At 45.5% G+C, this 25636-nt stretch overlaps 1 protein-coding gene across 4 annotated transcripts in view; it reads right to left on the bottom strand.

Annotated features, from left to right (window-relative positions):
* The window catches only part of LOC139416894 (tensin-2-like), a 56670-nt gene extending 31272 nt beyond the window's left edge, over positions 1-25398 (bottom strand). Inside the window, exons 1-3 of one of the 4 annotated variants that reach the window (XM_071166056.1) lie at positions 24965-25398; positions 7411-7516; positions 6686-6723 (exon numbers count right to left, since the gene is read on the bottom strand). Coding sequence is in view for 2 of the 4 variants with exons in the window: in XM_071166054.1 (XP_071022155.1) it covers positions 6686-6723; positions 7411-7516; positions 24969-25094 (270 nt within the window). In the remaining 2 variants the exon portion in view is untranslated. Of the gene's footprint in view, positions 1-6685; positions 6724-7410; positions 7517-8442; positions 8482-18364; positions 18483-24964 lie in introns of those variants that run through there. The other 3 variants (XM_071166054.1, XM_071166055.1, XM_071166057.1) reach the window with 3 other exon arrangements.
* Between the last annotated feature and the right edge of the window lie 238 nt (positions 25399-25636).

The following is a 25636-nucleotide window of genomic DNA, read 5'->3' as shown; positions in this document are numbered from 1 at the left end:
CCAGACACCCTGGACCCAATCCAATTCACATATCGCTCCAACAGATCCATAGATGACGTAATCTTGATTGCACTCCACACTGCCCTTACCCACCTGGACAAGAGGAACACCTATGTGAGAATGTTGTTCATTAACTACAGCTCAGCGTTCAACACCATAGTGCCCTTCAAGCTCATCACTAAGCTCAGTACCCTGGGACTGAACCCCTCCATCTGAAACTGGATCCTTGTTGCCTACCCACAAGTTGTGATGTTAGGCAACAACACTTCCGCCACACTGACACTCAACATGGAGTCCCCTCAGGGGTGCGTGCTTAGTCCCTCCTGTACTCCCTGTTCACCCCATGACTGCGTGGTCGCACACGACTCCAACGGCATCATTAAGTTTGCTGACTACACGATGGTGGTAGGCCATATCAACGATGATGATGAGCCTATAGGGAGGAGGTCAAAGACCTGGCAACAACCTTTCCCTCAACACCAGCAAGACAAAAGAGCTGATCATGGACTACAGAGAGGAGGTCAGTGACCTGGCAGTGTGGTTGCCAGGACAACAACCTCTCCCTCAACATCAGCAAGACAAAAGAGCCGATCATGGACTACAGGAAACGGAGTGCCAAGCACAACCCCATCCACAGGGTTGTAGTGGAGCGGGTCGAGAGCTTCAAGTTTCTCGGTCTCCACATCCCTAAGGAATAATCATGATCCACACACACCAACACAGTTGTGAAGAAGGTACGACAACACCTCTTCCCCCTAAGGAGGCAGAAAATATTTGGCATGAGCCCTCAGATCCTCAAAAAGTTCTACAGCTGCACCATTGAGAGCATCTTGACTGGCTGCATCACCACTTGGTATGGTAACTGCTTGTCATCCGACCGTAAGGAGCTACAGAGGGTAGTGCATACGGGCCAGTACATCACCTGGGCCGAGCTCCCTGCCATCCAAGACCTCTATACCAGGCGGTGTCAAAAGAAGGCCCTAAAAATTGTCAAAGACTCAATCCACTCAACTCAACTCACTGTTCTCTCTGCTACCGCACGGAAAGCGCTACCAATGCACTAAGTCTGGAACCAACAAGACCCTGCACAGCTTCTACCTCCAAGCCATAAGACTGCTAAATAGTTAGTTAAACAGTTAACCAAACAGCTACCCGGACTACCTGCATTGACCCCCTGTTGAACTAACTCTTTGGACTCATCACATACGCTGCTGCAACTGCTTATTATCTATCCTGTTGCCTAGTCACTTTGTCCCTACCCATACAGTATCTTCATATTTACCTCAAGTACCACGTACCCCTCCACATCGACTCGGTACTGGTGCCCTGTATATATAGCCAAGTTATCGTTACTCATTGTGTATTTATTCCTTGTGCTATTCTTTTCTCTCCGCATTGTTGGGAAGGGCCCGTAACTAAGCATTTCACTGTTAGTCTACACCTGTTGTTTCTCTCCGCATTGTTGGGAAGGGCCCGTAACTAAGCATTTCACTGTTAGTCTACACCTGTTGTTTCTCTCCGCATTGTTGGGAAGGGCCCGTAACTAAGCATTTCACTGTTAGTCTACACCTGTTGTTTCTCTCCGCATTGTTGGGAAGGGCCCGTAACTAAGCATTTCACTGTTAGTCTACACCTGTTGTTTCTCTCCGCATTGTTGGGAAGGGCCCGTAACTAAGCATTTCACTGTTAGTCTACACCTGTTGTTTACGAAGCATGTGACATACACCATTTTATTTGTGTTGATTTTTTACTTTGTCACAAGGCGTATAGCAACACTTGTCTGTTAAAGGATGTCCATGTAGTCATAATGACAGTACAGTGGTTCACAGATGCCTAGTGAATGAGGATTCCTCCAGATTCATGGAGAAAGTACATGACAGGAGGAAACTGAGATGTTACATACCCAACTAAGACGTTCAGGGTTAACGTGAAAAGCAGCCAAATATGATCAATGTCTTGTAGAGAACAGCCTAACAGTGTTCAATGTCTTGTAGAGTAGCCTAACAGTGTTCAATGTCTTGTAGAGTAGACTAACAGTGTTCAATGTCTTATAGAGAACAGCCTAACAGTGTTCAATGTCTTGTAGAGAACAGCCTAACAGTGTTCAATGTCTTGTAGAGAACAGCCTAACAGTGTTCAATGTCTTGTAGAGTAGCCTAACAGTGTTCAATGTCTTGTAGAGTAGCCTAACAGTGTTCAATGTCTTGTAGAGAACAGCCTAACAGTGTTCAATGTCTTGTAGAGTAGCCTAACAGTGTTCAATGTCTTGTAGAGTAGCCTAACAGTGTTCAATGTCTTGTAGAGTAGACTAACAGTGTTCAATGTCTTATAGAGAACAGCCTAACAGTGTTCAATGTCTTGTAGAGAACAGCCTAACAGTGTTCAATGTCTTGTAGAGAACAGCCTAACAGTGTTCAATGTCTTGTAGAATAGCCTAACAGTGTTCAATGTCTTGTAGAGTAGCCTAACAGTGTTCAATGTCTTGTAGAGAACAGCCTAACAGTGTTCAATGTCTTGTTGAGTAGCCTAACAGTGTTCAATGTCTTGTAGAGAACAGCCTAACAGTGTTCAATGTCTTGTAGAGTAGCCTAACAGTGTTCAATGTCTTGTAGAGTAGCCTAACAGTGTTCAATGCCTTGTAGAGTAGCCTAACAGTGTTCAATGTCTTGTAGAGTTACCTAACAGTGTTCAATGTCTTGTAGGGTAGCCTAACAGTGTTCAATGTCTTGTAGAGAACAGCCTAACAGTGTTCAATGTCTTGTAGAGTAGCCTAACAGTGTTCAATGCCTTGTAGAGTAGCCTAACAGTGTTCAATGTCTTGTAGAGTAGCCTAACAGTGTTCAATGCCTTGTAGAGTAGCCTAACAGTGTTCAATGTCTTGTAGGGTAGCCTAACAGTGTTCAATGTCTTGTAGAGAACAGCCTAACAGTGTTCAATGTCTTGTAGAGAACAGCCTAACAGTGTTCAAGGTCTTAAGGCCAGTTGAGAGGCCAGAGTCCCACACCCCCAGAGGCTGGCCTGGCCTCTCCCTTCCTGGGCAGGACCGATGGCTATCACTGCCGGGACATTTCACCAGCCACCACCAGTCAACAGCCCACTCTCAGCTATGCAGCTATCATTTCCAGACCCCAACACAACCAGGCCAGGCCACAAACAACCGAGCCTATACACAACACAACCAGACCACAAACAACAGAGTCTATACAAAACACAACCAGGCCAGGCCACAAACAACAGAGCCTATACAAAACACAACCAGACCACAAACAACAGAGCCTATATAAAACACAACCAGGCCACAAACAACCAAGCCTATACAAAACACAACCAGACCACAAACAACAGAGCCTATATAAAACACAACCAGGCCACAAACAACAGAGCCTATACAAAACACAACCAGACCACAAACAACCAAGCCTATACACAACACAACCAGGCCAGGTCACAAACAACCGAGCCTATACACAACACAACCAGGCCAGGTCACAAACAACCGAGCCTATACACAACACAACCAGGCCAGGTCACAAACAACCGAGCCTATACAAAACACAACCAGGTCACAAACAACAGAGCCTATACAAAACACAACCAGGCCACAAACAACCGAGCCTATACAAAACACAACCAGGCCACAAACAACAGAGCCTATACAAAACACAACCAGACCACAAACAACCAAGCCTATACACAACACAACCAGACCACAAACAACCGAGCCTATACACAACACAACCAGGCCAGGTCACAAACAACCGAGCCTATACAACACACAACCAGGCCACAAACAACCAAGCCTATACAAAACACAACCAGGCCACAAACAACCAAGCCTATACAAAACACAACCAGACCACAAACAACCGAGCCTATACAAAACACAACCAGACCACAAACAACAGAGCCTATACAAAACACAACCAGGCCACAAACAACAGAGCCTATACAAAACACAACCAGACCACAAACAACCAAGCCTATACAAAACACAACCAGGCCACAAACAACCGAGCCTATACAAAACACAACCAGGCCACAAACAACCAAGCCTATACAAAACACAACCAGGCCACAAACAACCGAGCCTATACAAAACACAACCAGACCACAAACAACCGAGCCTATACAACACAACCAGGCCACAAACAACAGAGCCTATACAACACAACCAGACCACAAACAACAGAGCCTATACAAAACACAACCAGACCACAAACAACAGAGCCTATATAAAACACAACCAGACCACAAACAACAGAGCCTATACAAAACACAACCAGACCACAAACAACAGAGCCTATACAAAACACAACCAGACCACAAACAACAGAGCCTATATAAAACACAACCAGGCCACAAACAACAGAGCCTATACAAAACACAACCAGACCACAAACAACAGAGCCTATACAAAACACAACCAGACCACAAACAACAGAGCCTATACAAAACACAACCAGACCACAAACAACAGAGCCTATACAAAACACAACCAGGCCACAAACAACAGAGCCTATACAAAACACAACCAGGCCACAAACAACCGAGCCTATACAAAACACAACCAGACCACAAACAACCAAGCCTATACACAACACAACCAGACCACAAACAACCGAGCCTATACACAACACAACCAGGCCAGGTCACAAACAACCGAGCCTATACAACACACAACCAGGCCACAAACAACCAAGCCTATACAAAACACAACCAGGCCACAAACAACCAAGCCTATACAAAACACAACCAGACCACAAACAACCGAGCCTATACAAAACACAACCAGACCACAAACAACAGAGCCTATATAAAACACAACCAGGCCACAAACAACCAAGCCTATACAAAACACAACCAGACCACAAACAACAGAGCCTATACAAAACACAACCAGACCACAAACAACAGAGCCTATACAAAACACAACCAGACCACAAACAACAGAGCCTATATAAAACACAACCAGGCCACAAACAACCAAGCCTATACAAAACACAACCAGACCACAAACAACAGAGCCTATACAAAACACAACCAGGCCACAAACAACCAAGCCTATACACAACACAACCAGGCCAGGTCACAAACAACCGAGCCTATACACAACACAACCAGGCCAGGTCACAAACAACCGAGCCTATACACAACACAACCAGGCCAGGTCACAAACAACCGAGCCTATACAAAACACAACCAGGTCACAAACAACAGAGCCTATACAAAACACAACCAGGCCACAAACAACCGAGCCTATACAAAACACAACCAGGCCACAAACAACAGAGCCTATACAAAACACAACCAGGCCACAAACAACCGAGCCTATACAAAACACAACCAGACCACAAACAACCAAGCCTATACACAACACAACCAGACCACAAACAACCGAGCCTATACACAACACAACCAGGCCAGGTCACAAACAACCGAGCCTATACAACACACAACCAGGCCACAAACAACCAAGCCTATACAAAACACAACCAGGCCACAAACAACCAAGCCTATACAAAACACAACCAGACCACAAACAACCGAGCCTATACAAAACACAACCAGACCACAAACAACAGAGCCTATACAAAACACAACCAGGCCACAAACAACAGAGCCTATACAAAACACAACCAGACCACAAACAACCAAGCCTATACAAAACACAACCAGGCCACAAACAACCGAGCCTATACAAAACACAACCAGGCCACAAACAACCAAGCCTATACAAAACACAACCAGGCCACAAACAACCGAGCCTATACAAAACACAACCAGACCACAAACAACCGAGCCTATACAACACAACCAGGCCACAAACAACAGAGCCTATACAACACAACCAGACCACAAACAACAGAGCCTATACAAAACACAACCAGACCACAAACAACCGAGCCTATACAACACAACCAGGCCAGGCCACAAACAACCGAGCCTATACAACACAACCAGGTCACAAACAACAGAGCCCAAAAAGAACACAACAGTGTGGAAATAGTATCTTCCTGACCAACAGCATTGTTTCGAGGAAACAGAGCCAGAGCTTTACAATCCACAGAACAAGAGTGGCCTACATACTATGCCAGGTCTACTGCAGACCATTTTGTGCTCATTCCTTGATAGAAATCTTCAAAGATTAAAACTAATATTAAAAAAATAACTGTCTATGGATTTGTATTGGTTTGCTACTTTTCAAACCCATCCCCTTATCCTCTAGGGCTGTTTCCTCAAATGGAAAAATAGATGGTACAAAGACTGGACAGCAATCTCTGCCACATGCCATCTTCCATAACGCACGGCGCCAGCTGCTGCAGTCTGCCAAGTCTCTCCCTGCCCCTGGCCAAAGCTGGCATTCACTCCTCCATCAATGACCCTTTCAAATGGGGCTTGGGTGCAGTCGGTCACATCAATGGCTACTAGCTCATAGCAGGGACAGGGAGGGTAAACTCTTAGAAAAAAGGATTTCAAAAAGGTTCTTTGGCTGTCCCTATAGAAGTAACCTTTTGGTTCCAGGTAGAACTCTTTCTGGTTCCATGTAGAACCCTCTGTGGAAAGGGTTCTACCTGGAACCAAAAAGGGTTCTTCAAAGGGGACAGCTCTAGGTAGCACCTTTTTTTCTAAGAGTGTAGAATAAGTTGGGTAAGTTACGCAGGAGTGAATCGGTTTGGAGTCTTACCTTTGCCTCGCATTTCTTGTGAGTGGCTGTTTTACACACTGGAGAGAGAAGGATGACAACAGAGAGGGTGGGTAAGGAGACAGAAGGGAAGCATTAGTCAGGTTCATTTGGTGTATTCTATGTAGCATGTTAGCTGGTCTAAGGGTCCTTGACAACGAGCAGCTTACAGTGAGTCAGCAGCATGAGGGCTCTGACAGAGACAGAGAGCTAGAACTGACAGCTAAACAGGATCCTCTATGGAGGAAGAGGGTGGAAAGAGAGAGAGAGAGGGGGGGGGAGAGAGAGAGAGAGACAGAGAGAGGGAGAGAGAGAGAGAGAGAGAGAGAGAGAGAGAGAGAGAGAGAGAGAGAGAGAGAGAGAGTGATAGAGAGAGAGAGCGACAGAGAGAGAGCGAGAGAGAGACAGAGAGCGAGAGAGAGAGAGGGGGAGAGAGAGAGACAGAGAGAGAGAGAGACAGAGAGAGAGAGAGAGCGATAGAGAGGGAGAGAGAGAGCGATAGAGAGAGAGAGAGAGAGACAGAGAGAGAGAGAGTGATAGAGAGAGAGAGAGAGAGCAATAGAGAGAGGGGGAGAGAGAGAGAGAGAGAGAGAGAGAGAGAGAGAGAGAGATAGAGAGAGAGAGAGAGAGAGAGAGAGAGAGAGAGAGAGAGAGTGATAGAGAGAGAGAGAGAGAGAGAGCGATAGAGAGAGAGAGAGAGAGAGAGAGAGAGAGAGAGAGAGACTCACCTCGGCAAAAGGACCCCGTGTTGTCCACACTCTGACGACACACCCCACACTGACGGTTCTTCTTAAAGGTTTTCTCCTTGAAGACATGGGGCTCCCCCTTCCCTGTCTACCAACACACAGATACACACACAGTCAGAAACCCAGTACGTAGGGAGTAGCAAGCACACACTAGAGGATTCTTGGTGTGTTTGAGTGACAGAAGCTTTGCTGTCAGGTGTTTTTTCTGCTCCAGAACCTCTATATGGTTGGTTGTGTAACGGAGGTAATCCTTCTAGTAACACGCCCATGATCCTACTGTGTTTCACAACATGAAATTGGCTATAAACATGAGACTGCAGAGGGATGGGAGTTGCATGTCTCATGGCATGGTAACTAAGAAAATGTTAACACGTGAATACATGGTTGCTCTGCTCTTACACACACACACACACACACACACACACACACACACACACACACACACACACGTGTGTCCCTGTCCGTGTGTCCCTGTCCGTGTGTCCCTGTCCGTGTGTCCCTGTCCGTGTGTCCGTGTGTCCGTGTCCATGTGTCCCTGTCCGCGTGTCCCTGTCCATGTGACCGTGTGTCCCTGTCCGTGTGTCCGTGTGTCCCTGTCTGTGTGTCCCTGTCCGTGTGTCCCTGTCCGTGTGTCCGTGTGTCCCTGTCTGTGTGTCCCTGTCCATGTGTCCGTGTGTCCCTGTCCGTGTGTCCGTGTGTCCCTGTCCGTGTGTCCGTGTGTCCCTGTCCGTGTGTCCGTGTGTCCCTGTCCGTGTGTCCGTGTGTCCCTGTCCGTGTGTCCCTGTCCGTGTGTCCCTGTCCGTGTGTCCATGTGTCCCTGTCCGTGTTTCCGTGTGTCCCTGTCCGTGTGTCCCTGTCCGTGTGTCCGTGTGTCCCTGTCCGTGTGTCCGTGTGTCCGTGTGTCCCTGTCCGTGTTTCCGTGTGTCCCTGTCCGTGTGTCCGTGTGTCCCTGTCCGTGTGTCCGTGTGTCCGTGTGTCCGTGTGTCCCTGTCCGTGTCAGTACACTCTATTCACCGCCTCAAAGCCAGTCTGTTTTCATTAGTCTTCAAATCAGACTGCTAAACATAAAGAACCTTTGTTACTGCGGAGTGTGTTTTCCCTCTTCAATAAAAGGGCTGTTTGCACACTTTCCCAATCTCCTCTTCCGCTACGACTGGGAACTATTTGGACAGCTGACAGGAGACTGTACTTATCATGTTCACTACGCCACTGTGTGGACACCAGGGCAGGCACCATCCGCCTGCCTCACCACCCCCATCCACGGCCCCCCTCACCACTGACCCAAAGCATGCCAGGCATGAGACTAAACCCCTGGCTCTCTGACAACTGTCTGTTTGTCTGTCTGCCACCATGAAGAGGACGGGGAACACAGTTTAAATAGAGACAGTGATTAACTGCAAGCCGATCATTGCGTGTGAGTAAAATACTGTGGTCAGTTACACAGACTGGGCGTGGTTTCGCAACGTAGGACACGATCACCACCTGGCAGACAGACAGACAGACAGACAGACAGACAGACAGACAGACAGACAGGCAGGCAGACAGACAGACAGACAGACAGACAGACAGACAGACAGATAGACAGACAGACAGACAGACAGACTGCAGCTCCTGCATACTCTGGCACAGGAGGTTGATGTCACCTTAATCGGGGAGGACAGGCTCGTGGTAATGGCTGGAGCAGAATAGTTGGAATGGTATCAAATACATCAAACCCATGGTTTCCATGGTTTCCATGGTTTCCAGGTCTTTGATTCCATTCCATTTGCTCCCTTCCAGCCATTATTATGAGCCGTCCTCCCCTCAGCAGCCTCCTGTGTACCACGGGTTGCGTTCAGAAAGGTGCAATGTACTGACTGTCGCAGAGATAAAAAGCTGACACGATTCCTTACTTTCCTTTTCAGAGAGAAATCTCTTTAATTGGGAACATTTCACAACATTGTGCCATATTGAATGCTGCCCTGGATACTGACATAAGCACCAAGTCTAGGTCCAAGAGGCTTCTTAACAGCTTCTACCCCCAAGCCATAAGACTCCTGAACAGCTTATCAAATGGCTACCCAGACTATTTGCATTGTCCCCCCCACCCCCATTTTTACGCTGCTGCTTCTCTCTGTTTATTATCTATGCATAGTCACTTTACCTCTACCTACTTGTACATATTATCTCAATTACCTTGACTAACTGGTGCCCCTGCACATTGACTCTGTACCGGTACCCCCTCTGCATAGCCTCGCTACTGTTATTTTATTGTTGCTCCTTAATTATTTGTTATTTTTCTATTTTATTTTTAATTGTATTTGTTTTTTTACTTCAGTTTATTTTAGTAATTACTTTCTTGACACATTTTTTTCTTAAAATGGCATTGTTGGTTAAGGGCTTGTAAGTAAGCATTTCACTGAGATGTGAGGAGAGGAGGGAGGAAAAGAGAGATGTGAGGAGAGGAGAGAGGGAAAATAGAGATGTGAGGAGAGAAGGGAGGAAAAGAGAGATGTGTGGAGAGGAGAGGAGAGGAGGAAGGAAAAGAGAGATGTGAGGAGAGGAGAGAGGGAAGAAAATAGAGATGTGAGGAGAGGAGGAAGGAAAAGAGAGATGTGAGGAGAGGAGGAAGGAAAAGAGAGATGTGAGGAGAGGAGGGAGGGAAAAAGAGATGTGAGGAGAGGAGAGGGGGGAGGAAAAGAGAGATGTGAGGAGAGGGGGAGAAAAGAGAGATGTGAGGAGAGGAGGGGGGAAAGAGAGATTTGAGGAGAGGAGGTTGGGAAGAAAAGAGAGATGTGAGGAGAGGAGGAAGGAAAAAAGAGATGTGAGGAGTGGAGAGGAGGAAGGAAAAGAGAGATGCGAGGAGAGGAGAGGAGGAAGGAAAAGAGAGATGTGAGGAGAGGAGAGGAGGAAGGAAAAGAGAGATGCGAGGAGAGGAGAGGAGGAAGGAAAAGAGAGATGCGAGGAGAGAAGGGGGAAACGTACTTTGGTGTGAAAAGTGCAAATCAATCCCAGAACAACAGTGAAGGACCTTGTGAAGATGCTGGAGGAAACAGGTACAAAAGTATCTATATCCACAGTAAAACGAGTCCTATATCGACATAACCTGAAAGGCCGCTCAGAAAGGAAGAAGCCACTGCTCCAAAACCGCCATAATAAAGCCAAACTACGGTTTGCAACTGCACATGGGGACAAAGATCGTACTTTTTGGAGAAATGTCCTCTGGTCTGATGAAACAAAAATATAACTTTTTGGCCATAATGACCATCATTATGTTTGGAGGAAAAAGGGGGAGGCTTGCAAGCCGAAGAACACCATCCCAACCGTAAAGCACGGGGGTGGCAGCATCATGTTGTGACTGGTGCACTTCTCAAAATAGATGACGTCACGAGGAAGGAAAATGATGTGGATATATTGAAGCAACATATTGAAGCATACTTCCAAAGTTGTGTCAAAATGGCTCAAGGACAACAAAGTCAAGGTATTGGAGTGGCCATCACAATGCCCTGACCTCAATCCTATAGACAATGTGTGGGCAGATCTGAAAAAGCGTGTGCGAGCAAGGAGGCCTACAAACCTGACTCAGTTACACCAGCTCTGTCAGGAGGAATGGTCCAAAATTCATCCAACTTATTGTGGGAAGCTTGTGGAAGGCTACCCGGTGATCCTAACTGACCTAAGACAGGGGATTTTTACTAGGATTAAATGTCAGGAATTATTAAAAACGGAGTTTAAATGTATTTGGCTAAGGTGTATGTAAACTTCTGACTTCAACTGTATATAGTCTTAATTAATTCCTACTTAGATTTGTGTGTATTTTGCATATGCTGTGCAATTTGTTAGGTATTACTTATGAGATATTACTGCACTGTCAGAGCTAGAAGCACAAGCATTTCACTACACCTACAGTAACATCTGCTAATCACGTGTATATGACCAATAAAAGAGGCTGAAAAGCTCAATCAGGTTAGGTAATAGCTGAAATACAATTAAGGTCACCAAAATAAAGATAATGTAAAAAAAAAGCCTGTTCACTGAAGTTTTTAAAGTTCCTCTTTGTGACGTCACAAGGCTTTGATTTGGGTAAAAGAAGACAACAAACTTGTTAACTCCTTGAGTGCATAAAGGTTAGCCGAGGGAAGATGGTAGACCCCTATAACAGTTATGGATACATTTTTCCCCAGACAAGCGATTAAAGATAGCAGAAAGAAAAAAAATTGGCAAGGGAAATGGATTTCAGTAAAGATTTAAAAAAAAAATTAAAATGGCCACTCTACCACCTCTATCCTGTCTGTCAGCTCTGGACACATGATAACCTCAATATTAATATCAGAGTACAGAATGTCCCCAGAGATCCAAGTTTCAGTCAATACTATAATGTCCAGATTCGTTTGAATTGCCCAGATCTTAATGTTATCCAGTTCAGGAACTACACTCCTAATGTTCAGATGCATCAACACAAGTCCTTTACACTTTATAAAGGCACATGGAAACTCCAACTCAAACAAGCTACGTTCAACAGGCAGTTGCAGGCCCTGTCTGGCGATTGGTAATGGTGTAGTTGATATGACTGTAAGATTGGTTGCTATCGTGCAACAGCCTAAACACTCTACATGATTTGAAAACCGAGGGGGTATTCAAGTTTCTGGAACTCACATTTGAACTAAAAGCACTGGGTGAGCAGACCCCAGTGGGCTTCTCTTGTGATGTAACAATAGCAGATCTAAGAGTGGAGTTCAAACGAATGGGTAGAAGATTACAACAGGCAACACCCCTGGCAGTATAGACAACAGTAGGAAGATAACGCATAGAGGATGGGAGGTATTACCTGAGCTGGGCTTGCTCTGGAGAGGAGGGAAGACAATATAGACTAGCGTTTCTAGTGAAACTGCTCCAACAACTTGAAAACGTGGACAGATTGAGAAGTTTCAAATCAACATTGGTATCTTGGTTTTCCCGATGTCGTTACAATGTTGGTCTAGCTCTCTGTGATTTTTAGGATTCTTTAGTTGACATATTTGTTGAAAAACATGCTTACATTCCTGCAATGCTCCTCGTACATTACTTCCTCTATACTAACTATTTGTTTTACACGCTTGGGATTTTCACCAGCAGGCTATATCCCATTTACCTTCATGGAAAAGTAAAGCCTAAAACGGGAATGATAACGTCTTACTCATCAGCCGCACAAATACAACTTTAAACTGGGTTCAAAAAAATGCAGTCACTTGTGACAACCCCTCCTCTCTTAAAAATTCCTTACAAGTACACACCAATGAGTTTCTACCTAAAAACAGACTATGTGTATTCAGTCAGTGTAATGGGACAAACCTTTACCGTCAACTCACCGAGTGTCCCATCTGTGCTGGGACAGCCCCCTACCCCCTCACCCCTCAGGCATCAACAGCAGTACAGCACACAAGAGGGTCCTGTTCTCTTATTTTTTGTCGTCCAGCTCAGAGAACCAGAAGTTCTTCAGTCAAAGAACCGCTTTTTGAAAAGAAAGCCCTCCCCTTCCTTCTCCCTGTTTACCAGAAGCCCCAGAAGATGGATTGAAGGGAGGAGCCGACAAATACACACTGATGCTACACAAATCCATCCCTACATGCTTTTCTCTCTTCCCCTCCAAAAATGGCTTGATATTTAGTTAACACGATGTGTATTTTGTGGCACACTCAACCAGACTGAACACACTGACCCGTAGCACTCACTTCCGTCATCATGAAGTGCTTTGAGAGACTAGTCAAGGACCATATCACCTCCACCCTACCCTAGACCCACTCCAATTTGCTTACTGCCCCAATAGGTCCACAGACGACGCAATCGCAATCACACTGCACTCTGCCCTAACCCATCTGGACAAGAGGAATACCTATGTAAGGATGCTGTTCATCGACTACAGCTCAGCATTTAACACCATAGTACCCTCCAAACTCGTCATTAAGCTCGAGACCCACTCCGCCCTGTGCAACTGGGTCCTGGACTTCCTGAGGGGCCGCCCCCAGGTGGTGAGTGTAGGTAACAATATCTCCACCCCGCTGATCCTCAACACTGGGGCCCCACAAGGGTGAGTTCTCAGCCCTCTCCTGTACTCCCTGTTCACCCATGACTGCGTGGCCATGCACGCCTCCAACTCAATCATCAAGTTTGCAGACGACACTACAGTGGTAGGCTTGATTACCAACAAAGACGAGACGGCCTACAGGGAGGAGGTGAGGGCCCTCGGAGTGTAGTGTCAGGAAAATAACCTCACACTCAATGTCAACAAAACAAAGGAGATGATCGTGGACTTCAGGAAACAGCAGAGGGAGCACCCCCCTATCACAACGACAGGACAGTAGTGGAGAGGGTGGAAAGTTTTAAGTTCCTCGGCGTACACATCACGGACAAACTGAAATGGTCCACCCACACAGACAGCATGGTGAAGAAGGCGTAAAGATGCACAATCGAGAGCATCCTGTCGGGCTGTATCACTGCCTGGTACGGCAACTGCTCCGTCCACAACCATAAGGCTCTCCAGAGTGTAGTGAGGTCTGCACAACGCATCACCGGGGGCAAACTCTGCCTGGCCGGTTCCCCTCTTTCCACTGGGATTCTCTGCCTCTAACCCTATTACAGGGGCTGAGTCACTGGCTTACTGGGGCTCTCTCATGCCGTCCCTGGAGGGGATGCGTCACCTGAGTGGGTTGATTCACTGATGTGGTCATCCTCTCTGGGTTGCCCCCCCCCCCCCCCTTGGGTTGTGCCGTGGCGGAGGTCTTTGTGGGCTATACTCAGCCTTGTCTCAGGATGGTAAGTTGGTGGTTGAAGATATCCCTCTAGTGGTGTGGGGGCTGTGCTTTGGCAAAGTGGGTGGGGTTATATCCTTCCTGTTTGGCCCTGTCCGGGGGTGTCCTCGGATGGGGCCACAGTGTCTCCTGACCCCTCCTGTCTCAGCCTCCAGTATTTATGCTGCAGTAGTTTATGTGTCGGGGGGCTAGGGTCAGTTTGTTATATCTGGAGTACTTCTCCTGTCCAATTCGGTGTCCTGTGTGAATCTAAGTGTGCGTTCTCTAATTCTCTCCTTCTCTCTTTCTTTCTCTCTCTCTGAGGACCTGAGCCCTAGGACCATGCCCCAGGACTACCTGACATGATGACTCCTTGCTGTCCCCAGTCCACCTGGCCGTGCTGCTGCTCCAGTTTCAACTGACCTGAGCCCTAGGACCATGCCCCAGGACTACCTGACATGATGACTCCTTGCTGTCCCCAGTCCACCTGACCGTGCTGCTGCTCCAGTTTCAACTGTTCTGCCTTATTATTATTCGACCATGCTGGTCATTTATGAACATTTGAACATCTTGGCCATGTTCTGTTATAATCTCCACCTGGCACAGCCAGAAGAGGACTGGCCACCCCACATAGCCTGGTTCCTCTCTAGGTTTCTTCCTAGGTTTAGGCCTTTCTAGGGAGTTTTTCCTAGCCACCGTGCTTCTACACCTGCATTGCTTGCTGTTTGGGGTTTTAGGCTGGGTTTCTGTACAGCACTTTGAGATATCAGCTGATGTACGAAGGGCTATATAAATCAATTTGATTTGATTTGAAACTACCTGCCCTCCAGGACACCTACACCACCCGATGTCACAGGAAGGCCAAAAAGATCATCAAGGACAACAACCACCCGAGCCACTGCCTGTTCACCCCGCTATCAACCAGAAGGCGAGGTCAGTACAGGTGCATCAAAGCTGGGACCGAGAGACTGAAAAACAGCTTCTATCTCAAGGCCATCAGACTGTTAAACAGCCACCACTAACACTGAGTGGCTGCTGCCAACACACTGACTCAACCCCAGCCACTTTATTAATAATGGAATTGATGCAATAAATGTATCACTAGCCACTTTAAACAATGCTACCTAATATAATGTTTACATACCCTACATTACTCATCTCATATGTATATACTGTACTCTATACCATCTACTGCATCTCGCCTATGCCGTTCGGCCATCACTCATTCATTTATTTTTATGTACATATTCTTATTCATTCCTTTAGGTAGTTGTTGTGAAATTGTTAGGTGAGATTACTTATTAGATATTACTGCATGGTCGGAACTAGAAGCACAAGCATTTCGCTACATTCGCATTAACATCTGCTAACCATGTTTATGTGACAAATAACATTTGATTTGATTTGATTTAATAATGAATGTATGCATTGTCTGGATGTGGGGCCTAAACAGTAGTGTTGACTGGTCACTGTAGGTCCAGAGAGAGTGCATCATACTGTGCGTGACGTCTGGGCCAGCATCCACAAAGTGTCTCAGAGTAGGAGTGCAGATCTAGGGTCTGTCCATACAATCTTATTAATTATGATCTAAAAGTCTAAACTGATGCTAGATCAGCAGTTCTAGGCTGAGATGCTTTGTGGATACAGGCTCTGGTCTCTGACTCTGAACATTACAACTGACTGTTGTCTTTGTGGATACAGGCTCTGGTCTCTGACTCTGAACATTACAACTGACTGTTGTCTTTGTGGATACAGGCTCTGGTCTCTGACTCTGAACATTAAAACGGACTGTTGTCTTTGTGGATACAGGCTCTGGTCTCTGACTCTGACATCATGTAGTAAAATGATTCCAGTAGCATAATACCATTGGTAATACACCATCCCCCATCCACTATGCATCTGTGTGACACATATTGTTAGTGTGTGTGTGTGTGTGTGTGTGTGTGTGTGTGTGTGTGTGTGTGTGTGTGTGTGCATATGTCTGAAATACAGACCTTCTCCCTCCATTGAAAACCAGTGTGTCACAGATGGAGATGAAGTGTGTGTGTGTGTATGTATGCATATTTGTGTGTGTGTTCTCTCCGTATTCCCTTCCCCTATCAGTAATAGAAAGTCTACAGATGTGTGTGTGTGTGTGTGTGTGTGTGTGTGTGTGTGTGTGTGTGTGTGTGTGTGTGTGTGTGTGTGTGTGTGTGTGTGTGTGTGTCCTCTGTGCAGCCACCCTCCACAGGAGGACAGTGAGTCTCAGAAGAACAATGAGTCTCAGAAGGACAGTGTGTCTCAGAAGGACAATGAGTCTCAGAAGGACAGTGAGTCTCGGAAGGACAGTGTGTCTCAGAAGGACACTGTGTCTCAGAAGGACAGTGATTCTCAGAAGGGTGGGACAGGCAGCAGAGGGAACGGAAAGCTTGTTCCTGTGGTGAGGTCAGTGTTGCGCTACGACACACTTCCTGTGTAGCTCTGCTCCCTGTTTTCACCATGTGATTTGTTGAGATAGTTGTCTGTCTGAAGAGGACCCTCCTCCCCCAAAAAATGTTTTTTCTCCACCATTTAAAATGACAGAGAGAAGACAACATCCCCCCCAGACCTAGTTTATGATGTTCTGGGATATCCAAGACTACTTACCATCCCCATCCTGCTCCTACTGCTCAGGGTCCATATCCATATATCTCAGGGTAGGAATGCTGATCTAGGATCAGCTCAACCCTGTCCACTGTAATCTTAATCATTATGATCTCAAAGGCAAAACTGATCCTAGACTTACTCTGAGATGCTTTATAAATATGAGCCTTGGAATGGTTCTACTGTGTCTCTGCTCCTTTCTCCCTCTGAGTCTGAACCACAACACTGCTGCTGGATCTGGGCCCTACCAGCTACTGGTAAATGATGTGTGCAGGTCACTGCACTAGACAGTCTTTTAGCAGTAGGCCTAACACTGTTATAACCGCCAAAGAAAAGATTGGACAATGTTACCGTGTTACTTTTCCACTGTGGTTTCCCTCGTGTTATTAATACACATGTTGAGACCGCGAGGAAGGAACTTTTGACATGGTATTGGAGGAGATTGATTGGATGATACTAAAGCACACATCCACGTCTCCCCTCGTCACACACACACACACGCACACGCACACACATACACACACACACACACACACGCACACACACACACACACGCACGCACACACGCACACACACACACACACACACACACACACACACACACACACACACACACACACTTTATTGGTCAAGCCATTGTTTGCAGTGTCCTCTTACTCATCTGGTAATCCCAATGCCTACTCCACAACATAGGACAAACACACACACACTCACACACAGCACGTGCACAAAAGCATGCACACACATTACCTGGCTTACCACCGCTGCCTGTTTATTACAAATGTAATTTGTCTTTAAGTTAACACACATGAACACACACACACGTCTTTAAGGCGATCAGCATACACTTTCAGAAAATGTATGCTATTGGTAAAGGATGGGAAATTGTTATGACGCAGTAATAAACACAGAACACCTTGGAGTTGGAGAGACAGGGAGGGGAGGGGTGCGCATGAAGCCATAGGATCATTTCACCACTTAGTTGTAGTTGTATCTGTCAACTCTGCAAGAATACCGCGCAATTATATCGGAATATACGGTCATTGGGCAAATATACTAGACTACACTGAGACTATGACGAATTTAATCTCATAGCAAAACCACAATATTAGTAATCTGATCTAGAAGGAATTTCACTTTAGTATAGTTTGCCAGATAATAATTATCCTGCGGAAGAGTCTCGAACATATCATTCAGTCGGACAAATGACCTTATGTCCGATTTCGGGTATTGTCAAATAACAAGCTAGAGCCGCGTAAAGAGTCAATTTATCTAACCGCGCAAAACATGTAGAGAAAAAGTGTATATAAACACAAACAACACAAGAACATTAGACAAACAACTAACTATAAACTATGTGTTATATCAGCATGATAACATTTTGACTGCGAAGGGACGCGCAGAGCACGCAACTGAATGGGGTGAATATACTGTCAAATACAGGATGCTTGCGCACTCCCCCCCACACACCCCAATGTAACGCTTTGATTCCATCACGAACCTATGCATAGTAGACAACAAACAAGTACATTTCAATAATAATAATGACTTTCCAATTATGTTCTTACCTTGTTCATTTCTTTTTCTTTTAAGTCTTCGACTTTAGTTCAAAACTTCTCTTACATTCCCAAAAAGTCCTCAAAACATATTTTGTGACTGAAATGTATCTTCTTTCATTTGGTCTCGTTCTGCTCTGTGGTTATGGGTGGAGACATTAAAGGAAAGGCAATTGTGGATTTGTATTACCAGAATTCCACTCTGTGATTGGTCAGATCTGGGAGGGGAGAGTTAAAATATTTCCCCGGGATTGGCCAGGATTGGGAATTACATATGTCATTTCTGGGGGCAAGTCAAAATGTTCTGCAACATTACACATTAATCAGCATGAGTTTACTGTTGTTGTTGTTGGTAGCTTTGGTAGAATAATTATAGATCCAAACTAGTAAACAGACACACACACACACACACACACACACACACACACACACACACACACACACACACACACACACACACACACACACACACACACACACACACACACACACACACACACACAGTCTTGTACAGCTAACTTTGTGGGGACACAATTCAGTCCCATTCAAAATCCAATTTTCCCTAACCCTAACCCGTAATCTTGCCCTAACCCTAACCTTAACCCAAAAACCTAACCTTGACCTTAACCCTAACCCTATCCCTAGCTCCTAACCCTAACCCTAAACCTAATTCTAACCCTAACACCAATTCTAACCCCCTAGAAATAGCATTTGACCTTGTGGGGACTAACAAAATGTCCCCAGCTGGTCAAATGTTTGTTTGTTTACTATTTACTGTTAAACACTTCTACACACACACACACACACACACACACACACACACACACACACACACACACACACACACACACACACACACACACACACACACACACACACACACACACACACACACACACACACACACACACACACACTTTAAATGTATCTACACAAATTGTAAGATTAGACATGGGCGTAATGCAATGAGAGGTGAGTCTAAAGACCCCCCCATCTTTTGTAATAAACTCTCGTGGGTGGACAATTTTCTTCAGGTGTCAAACTATATCCATGTTACCATTAGCACAAGAGCTACACCATGTGGGGGAAACACAGAAGTGCAACAAGTTAGCAAGTGCGTCAGTGTTGTGGCGTAACACATTTTCACTCAATCCAGAGGTGGTGTCGCGAGTTCCGAAATGACCCCTAACCCCTATTCCCCAGCCATGTCTGTCGATCTGAGAGGATAGGGTAGGTGGAAGCAATATGTCGATGTTTCTACCCAGCCAATCAGAAGCCAAGATTAAACTATTTATTACCATAATGCTCAAGAGAATAGTGATAAATACCAATAATCTGTGCAATTTGCCAACCCATGTATCTGTTCCATTTCCATAATCATGCCATACATGCAAAACTATTCATAATAACATTATTTATGACTATGTGTCAGTCAGAGAGTAAACACATTCTCACAGAAACATGACGCTAGTGACTGCATGCACAATTTGAGTGTAACTCGTAGGAATCCCAGAACAACACATCCAGTCCAGTCTTTAAAAAATGTCTAAACGCCATGGAATTTCCTCTTGTATTAAAACAGAGGGTCCAGGGACTTTTATTTGTCTGGAACTTTTTTTCTGTTGGACCGTGGAGGAAATGGGGGAGAGGGGGAGACAGGGGGAGAGGGGGAGACAGGAGGAGAGGGGGGAGAGGGGGAGAGAGGGGAGAGAGGGGAGAGTGGGTGAGGGGGAGTGAGGGGAGAGGGGGAGAGGGGGTGAGGGGGAGAGAGGGGAGAGAGGGGTGAGGGGGAGAGGGGGAGAGGGGGTGAGGGGGAGTGGGGGAGAGAGGGGAGAGGGGGGAGGGGGAGGGGGAGAGAGGGGAGATGTAGAGAGAGGGGAGAGGGGGAGTGGGGGAGAGAGGGGTGAGGGGGGAGGAGCAGGCAGACCACAAGAGAGTTTAACAAAATATAGGGGCACCTCCTCCAGCTGACAAGATGCTGGGAATCTGGGACTTAAGCTTGACGAGTGGGGGGTAGGGTTGGGGGGTTGGGGGGTTGGGGCATGGAGGAGGGATTTGATTACAGCTGTTGTATTGGCCGTAGCACAAATATACTTGTCACATCCTCCAATACACATAGACATGAGGATGGACATGTATATTTATTTACAAAGAAAGATACAAGGACAGAGGCAAATACGAGAGAGGGGGCCAACAGCTTTGAACCTCAAATAGGAGGCCAGCTAAGCCTGTATAATAGCAGATCAGGCAGTACTGCCTCCCACCATTACATCTTTAACGGTGCAGAGATACTGAGAAATGGAGACCCAGTGAGCCAGACTGATCCTCATCAACATGGAACAGATAGAATGATACCTCTAAAATAAGATAGACATCAACTTTTTGTTGGCTGAAGTTCACAGAGCATAGCACTTGGGGGAACAGGGGAAAGGCATGGAGCAACTTAGAGGTAAATGAGAAAGGTTTAGAGAGTGGGAACATTGGCAAAGAGGAAATGAGGTGGGGGAGAGGGGAGCTGTAATGCTTGAGGAATGATTGTGTTAGACAGCACTAAGCCAAAGGTTGATAAGTTACAGCTGTACAGACAGAGAGAGAGGGAGTGAGGCAGAGAAAGAGAGAAAGACAGACAGAATGAGAGGGGGAAGAGAGTGAGAGAAGGAGAAAGAGACGATAATTACAAACGCACGTGAGAAAATAGAGCTTGTCTGAGAGGTCCTCTGTGGGGTTGTATATATTTTGGGAATATTTACATTTATCCTACATGAGAGATGAATAAAATGCTGAATCATATCCCACTTACTTTATGTGCCCTGCCTACCTTTCCTGCCAAGTTCCAGCTCATTCCCAGAACATGTCCTACTCTTTCAAAACACTCTTTTGAATAGACGTCAATAAATTATTTGAGAAGAAAATAAAATATTATTTTGGGGGGATTCTGTTTTTTATTTATTGGTGGGTCAGGGATTTGTTGGGGTGGCAAGATTTAGAGAAAGGAAAGGTCTCTACTTTCATCTCATACTCTGCCCCATACACACATTCCTCAAATACTGATCAAAGTTTTGGACAGATTATAGTTACAAACCAATCCAGTCTAGTCAAAGCTTCCTGGAGTTTGACCACAGATAACAGGATGGTGTGGGTTGTCAGTGTTTGTCTCCATGTGATTGAGTTTGTGGTAGTGTGTGTTAGTGGATTGTTGTGTTTACGTGTATTTGTGTCTGTGTAAGAGTATCTGATCGTACAGGATATTTTTACCCTTGACCCGACAATGCTCTTTCCTGTGTTGGGTATTTAGAAAATGCCTGTGGAATATGGTTGCCATGACGCAGTACTGGTTAAAGCATCGATGGTCCTCAAGGAATTCTTAACAATTTTCTTGTGACCATTGAATGGATGAGTAATCTGAGCCTGAAGAACTGCTGTGTGGTACATCTGTAAACCAAAGTAACAGGTACAACCAGAGGGATATCTGGCCATCTATGCTATAGGACTGCAGTGTTGTTCTACTCTAATCTTCACAACTCTAGAGAGGTAGAGTTGCCCATCTATGCTATAGGACTGCAGTGTTGTTCTACTCTAATATTCACAACTCTAGAGAGGTAGAATTGCCCATCTATGCTATAGGACTGCAGTGTTGTTCTACTCTAATCTTCATAACTCTAGAGAGGTAGAGTTGCCCATCTATGCTATAGGACTGCAGTGTTGTTCTACTCTGATCTTCACAACTCTAGAGAGGTAGAGTTGCCCATCTATGCTGTAGGACTGCAGTCTTGTTCTACTCTAATCTTCACAACTCTAGCGAGGTAGAGTTGCCCATCCATGATATAAAACTGCAGTGTTGTTCTACTCTAATCTTCACAACTCTAGAGAGGGAGAGCTGCCCTCTGGTTTAGGATGAAGGGATCATAGGCAAATATCACAATGTTCTCCGGAGATCATGATAGGCTTAGAAATAGAGTGAGTATCATATCCAGATATATTCAATTGCCAAGCAGAAATTACCCCTCTGGCTATGATCTCTGTTGTACATTCGGCTACAGAAAATTGTGTTTTCTTTTGCCTGCCAAGTCATTTAATTATATTAGCCATTAAATGGAGCTTCTCTATGATAACAACACAGCCAGCCCACTCACCGGATGTACTGTAGATAAGAGCCAGCATAACAGAGTAGTGACGCATCATCACTCGTACCACATGACCTGTGAGGCTGAAAAACAATGACCAGTAGGCCAGTACTGTAGATCAGCTCTGTGATAGATTAGTAACAACATTAGTAGAAGGCCAGTACTGTAGATCAGCTCTGTGATAGATTAGTAACAACATTAGTAGAAGGCCAGTACTGTAGATCAGCTCTGTGATAGATTAGTAACAACATGAGAAGAAGGCCAGTACTGTAGATCAGCTCTGTGATAGATTAGTAACAACATGAGAAGTAGGCCAGTACTGTAGATCAGCTCTGTGATAGATTAGTAACAACATTAGTAGAAGGCCAGTACTGTAGATCAGCTCTGTGATAGATTAGTAACAACATGAGAAGTAGGCCAGTGCTGTAGATCAGCTCTGTGATAGATTAGTAACAACATGAGAAGAAGGCCAGTACTGTAGATCAGCTCTGTGATAGATTAGTAACAACATTAGTAGAAGGCCAGTACTGTAGATCAGCTCTGTGATAGATTAGTAACAACATTAGTAGAAGGCCAGTACTGTAGATCAGCTCTGTGATAGATTAGTAACAACATGAGAAGAAGGCCAGTATTGTAGATCAGCTCTGTGATAGATTAGTAACAACATGAGAAGTAGGCCAGTACTGTATCAGCTCTGTGATAGATTAGTAACAACATGAGAAGAAGGCCAGTACTGTAGATCAGCTCTGTGATAGATTAGTAACAACATGAGAAGTAGGCCAGTATTGTAGATCAGCTCTGTGATAGATTAGTAACAACATGAGAAGAAGGCCAGTACTGTAGATCAGCTCTGTGATAGATTAGTAACAACATGAGAAGTAGGCCAGTACTGTAGATCAGCTCTGTGATAGATTAGTAACAACATGAGAAGTAGGCCAGTACTGTAGATCAGCTCTGTGATAGATTAGTAACAACATGAGAAGTAGGCCAGTACTGTAGATCAGCTCTGTGATAGATTAGTAACAACATGAGAAGTAGGCCAGTACTGTAGATCAGCTCTGTGATAGATTAGTAACAACATGAGAAGAAGGCCAGTACTGTATCAGCTCTGTGATAGATTAGTAACAACATGAGAAGTAGGCCAGTACTGTAGATCAGCTCTGTGATAGATTAGTAACAACATGAGAAGTAGGTCAGTACTGTAGATCAGCTCTGTGATAGATTAGTAACAACATGAGAAGTAGGCCAGTGCTGTAGATCAGCTCTGTGATAGATTAGTAACAACATGAGAAGAAGGCCAGTACTGTATCATCTCTGTGATAGATTAGTAACAACATGAGAAGTAGGCCAGTATTGTAGATCAGCTCTGTGATAGATTAGTAACAACATGAGAAGTAGGTCAGTACTGTAGATCAGCTCTGTGATAGATTAGTAACAACATGAGAAGTAGGCCAGTACTGTAGATCAGCTCTGTGATAGATTAGTAACAACATGAGAAGTAGGCCAGTACTGTAGATCAGCTCTGTGATAGATTAGTAACAACATGAGAAGAAGGCCAGTACTGTAGATCAGCTCTGTGATAGATTAGTAACAACATGAGAAGTAGGCCAGTATTGTAGATCAGATCTGTGATAGATTAGTAACAACATGAGAAGTAGGCCAGTACTGTAGATCAGCTCTGTGATAGATTAGTAACATGAGAAGTAGGCCAGTACTGTAGATCAGCTCTGTGATAGATTAGTAACAACATTAGTAGAAGGCCAGTACTGTAGATCAGCTCTGTGATAGATTAGTAATAACATGAGAAGAAGGCCAGTACTGTAGATCAGCTCTGTGATAGATTAGTAACAACATTAGTAGAAGGCCAGTACTGTAGATCAGCTCTGTGATAGATTAGTAACAACATGAGAAGAGAATAACCCATTCTGACAGTAGACCCCAGGTCCCTTTCTGACGAGTCAGCTGGATGCCGTCCAGAGGGCTAAGCATTCCCACGCTGGATAGTATGTGTTGTAACCATGGGGATTTACAATAACACCAATGTAACCAATCAGGGTTCCAATTATACATGGACTCTTGGGGGTGCCCAACATCTCTTGGGGGTGCCCAACATCTCTTTGGGGTGCCCAACATCTCTTTGGGGTGCCCAACATCTCTTGGGGGTGCCCAACCTCTCTTGGGGGTGCCCAACATCTCTTGTGGTTCTCCAACGTCCATATCTTTGACCATTTCTATTCTGATAAGGGGGCCCTGATTTGTTATGGGGGAGCCCCCCCAACCCCCACTGTAATTTAAAACCTGCACCCAAACATGGGCACAGACACCAGACACAACTCACAGTAACAAGCACACTCATATACACAGACCAAACACATACACATTCCTTGATGAAAATATGCAAATATAAATCAGGATGTGAAAGGGTCCTAAAACCCAGCTCTATTGTATTGGACCAGCTGTGGCCCCATAGATGAGCCCACCCAGAGACTCACCTTAGTCAGCCTCATCCTGCCGCTGTTGGACCTCTCTGGACCTCTCTGCGTCAGTGACCCTCTCACCACGGGCACAGGCTCTGCTTCCTCCCCACAGCAAGGCTCCGCAGTCAGGACGCAACCCATATAGAGATGTGAGCCCTGGCGCTCTCTCTCTCCTGTCCTCTCTCTCCCTGTCCACCTCTCCCTATACTCTACCAGACACTGTTTTCCTGCATAGTCTCAGGCAGCTGTTTTTGTTGGCTGACGCGAGGCCCTTCCCCCTTTTCTGGCTCCCATTCAGCCTCACGCTCACTCTCCAAGGGCCAGAGGATATACCTTCTCTCACTCCTCTCTCTGTCTCCCACAGACACATGCATCCCCCGTCTCTCAAATACTCATATACTATATTCTTTACACATATGGTCTCTCTCCCTCTGTCTTCTCTCATAGCAATATCAATACCTCTCTGTTTCTCCCTCCCTCTTGCTCTGAAACACTCTCTGTTTCTCTCTCCCTCTTGCTCTGAAACACTCTGTTTCTCCCTCCCTCTTGCTCTGAAACACTCTCTGTTTCTCCCTCCCTCTCTCACTCTGAATCCCTCTGTTTCTCCCTCCCTCCCTCTCTCACTCTGAAACCCCCTCTGTTACTCCTTCTCTCACTCTGAAACCGTCTCTGTTTCTCCATCT

The sequence above is a fragment of the Oncorhynchus clarkii genome, chromosome 9 (genome assembly GCF_045791955.1).
Source record: "Oncorhynchus clarkii lewisi isolate Uvic-CL-2024 chromosome 9, UVic_Ocla_1.0, whole genome shotgun sequence".
NCBI lineage: Eukaryota > Metazoa > Chordata > Actinopteri > Salmoniformes > Salmonidae > Oncorhynchus > Oncorhynchus clarkii.
This window is presented reverse-complemented; position numbering and strand designations above follow the sequence as displayed.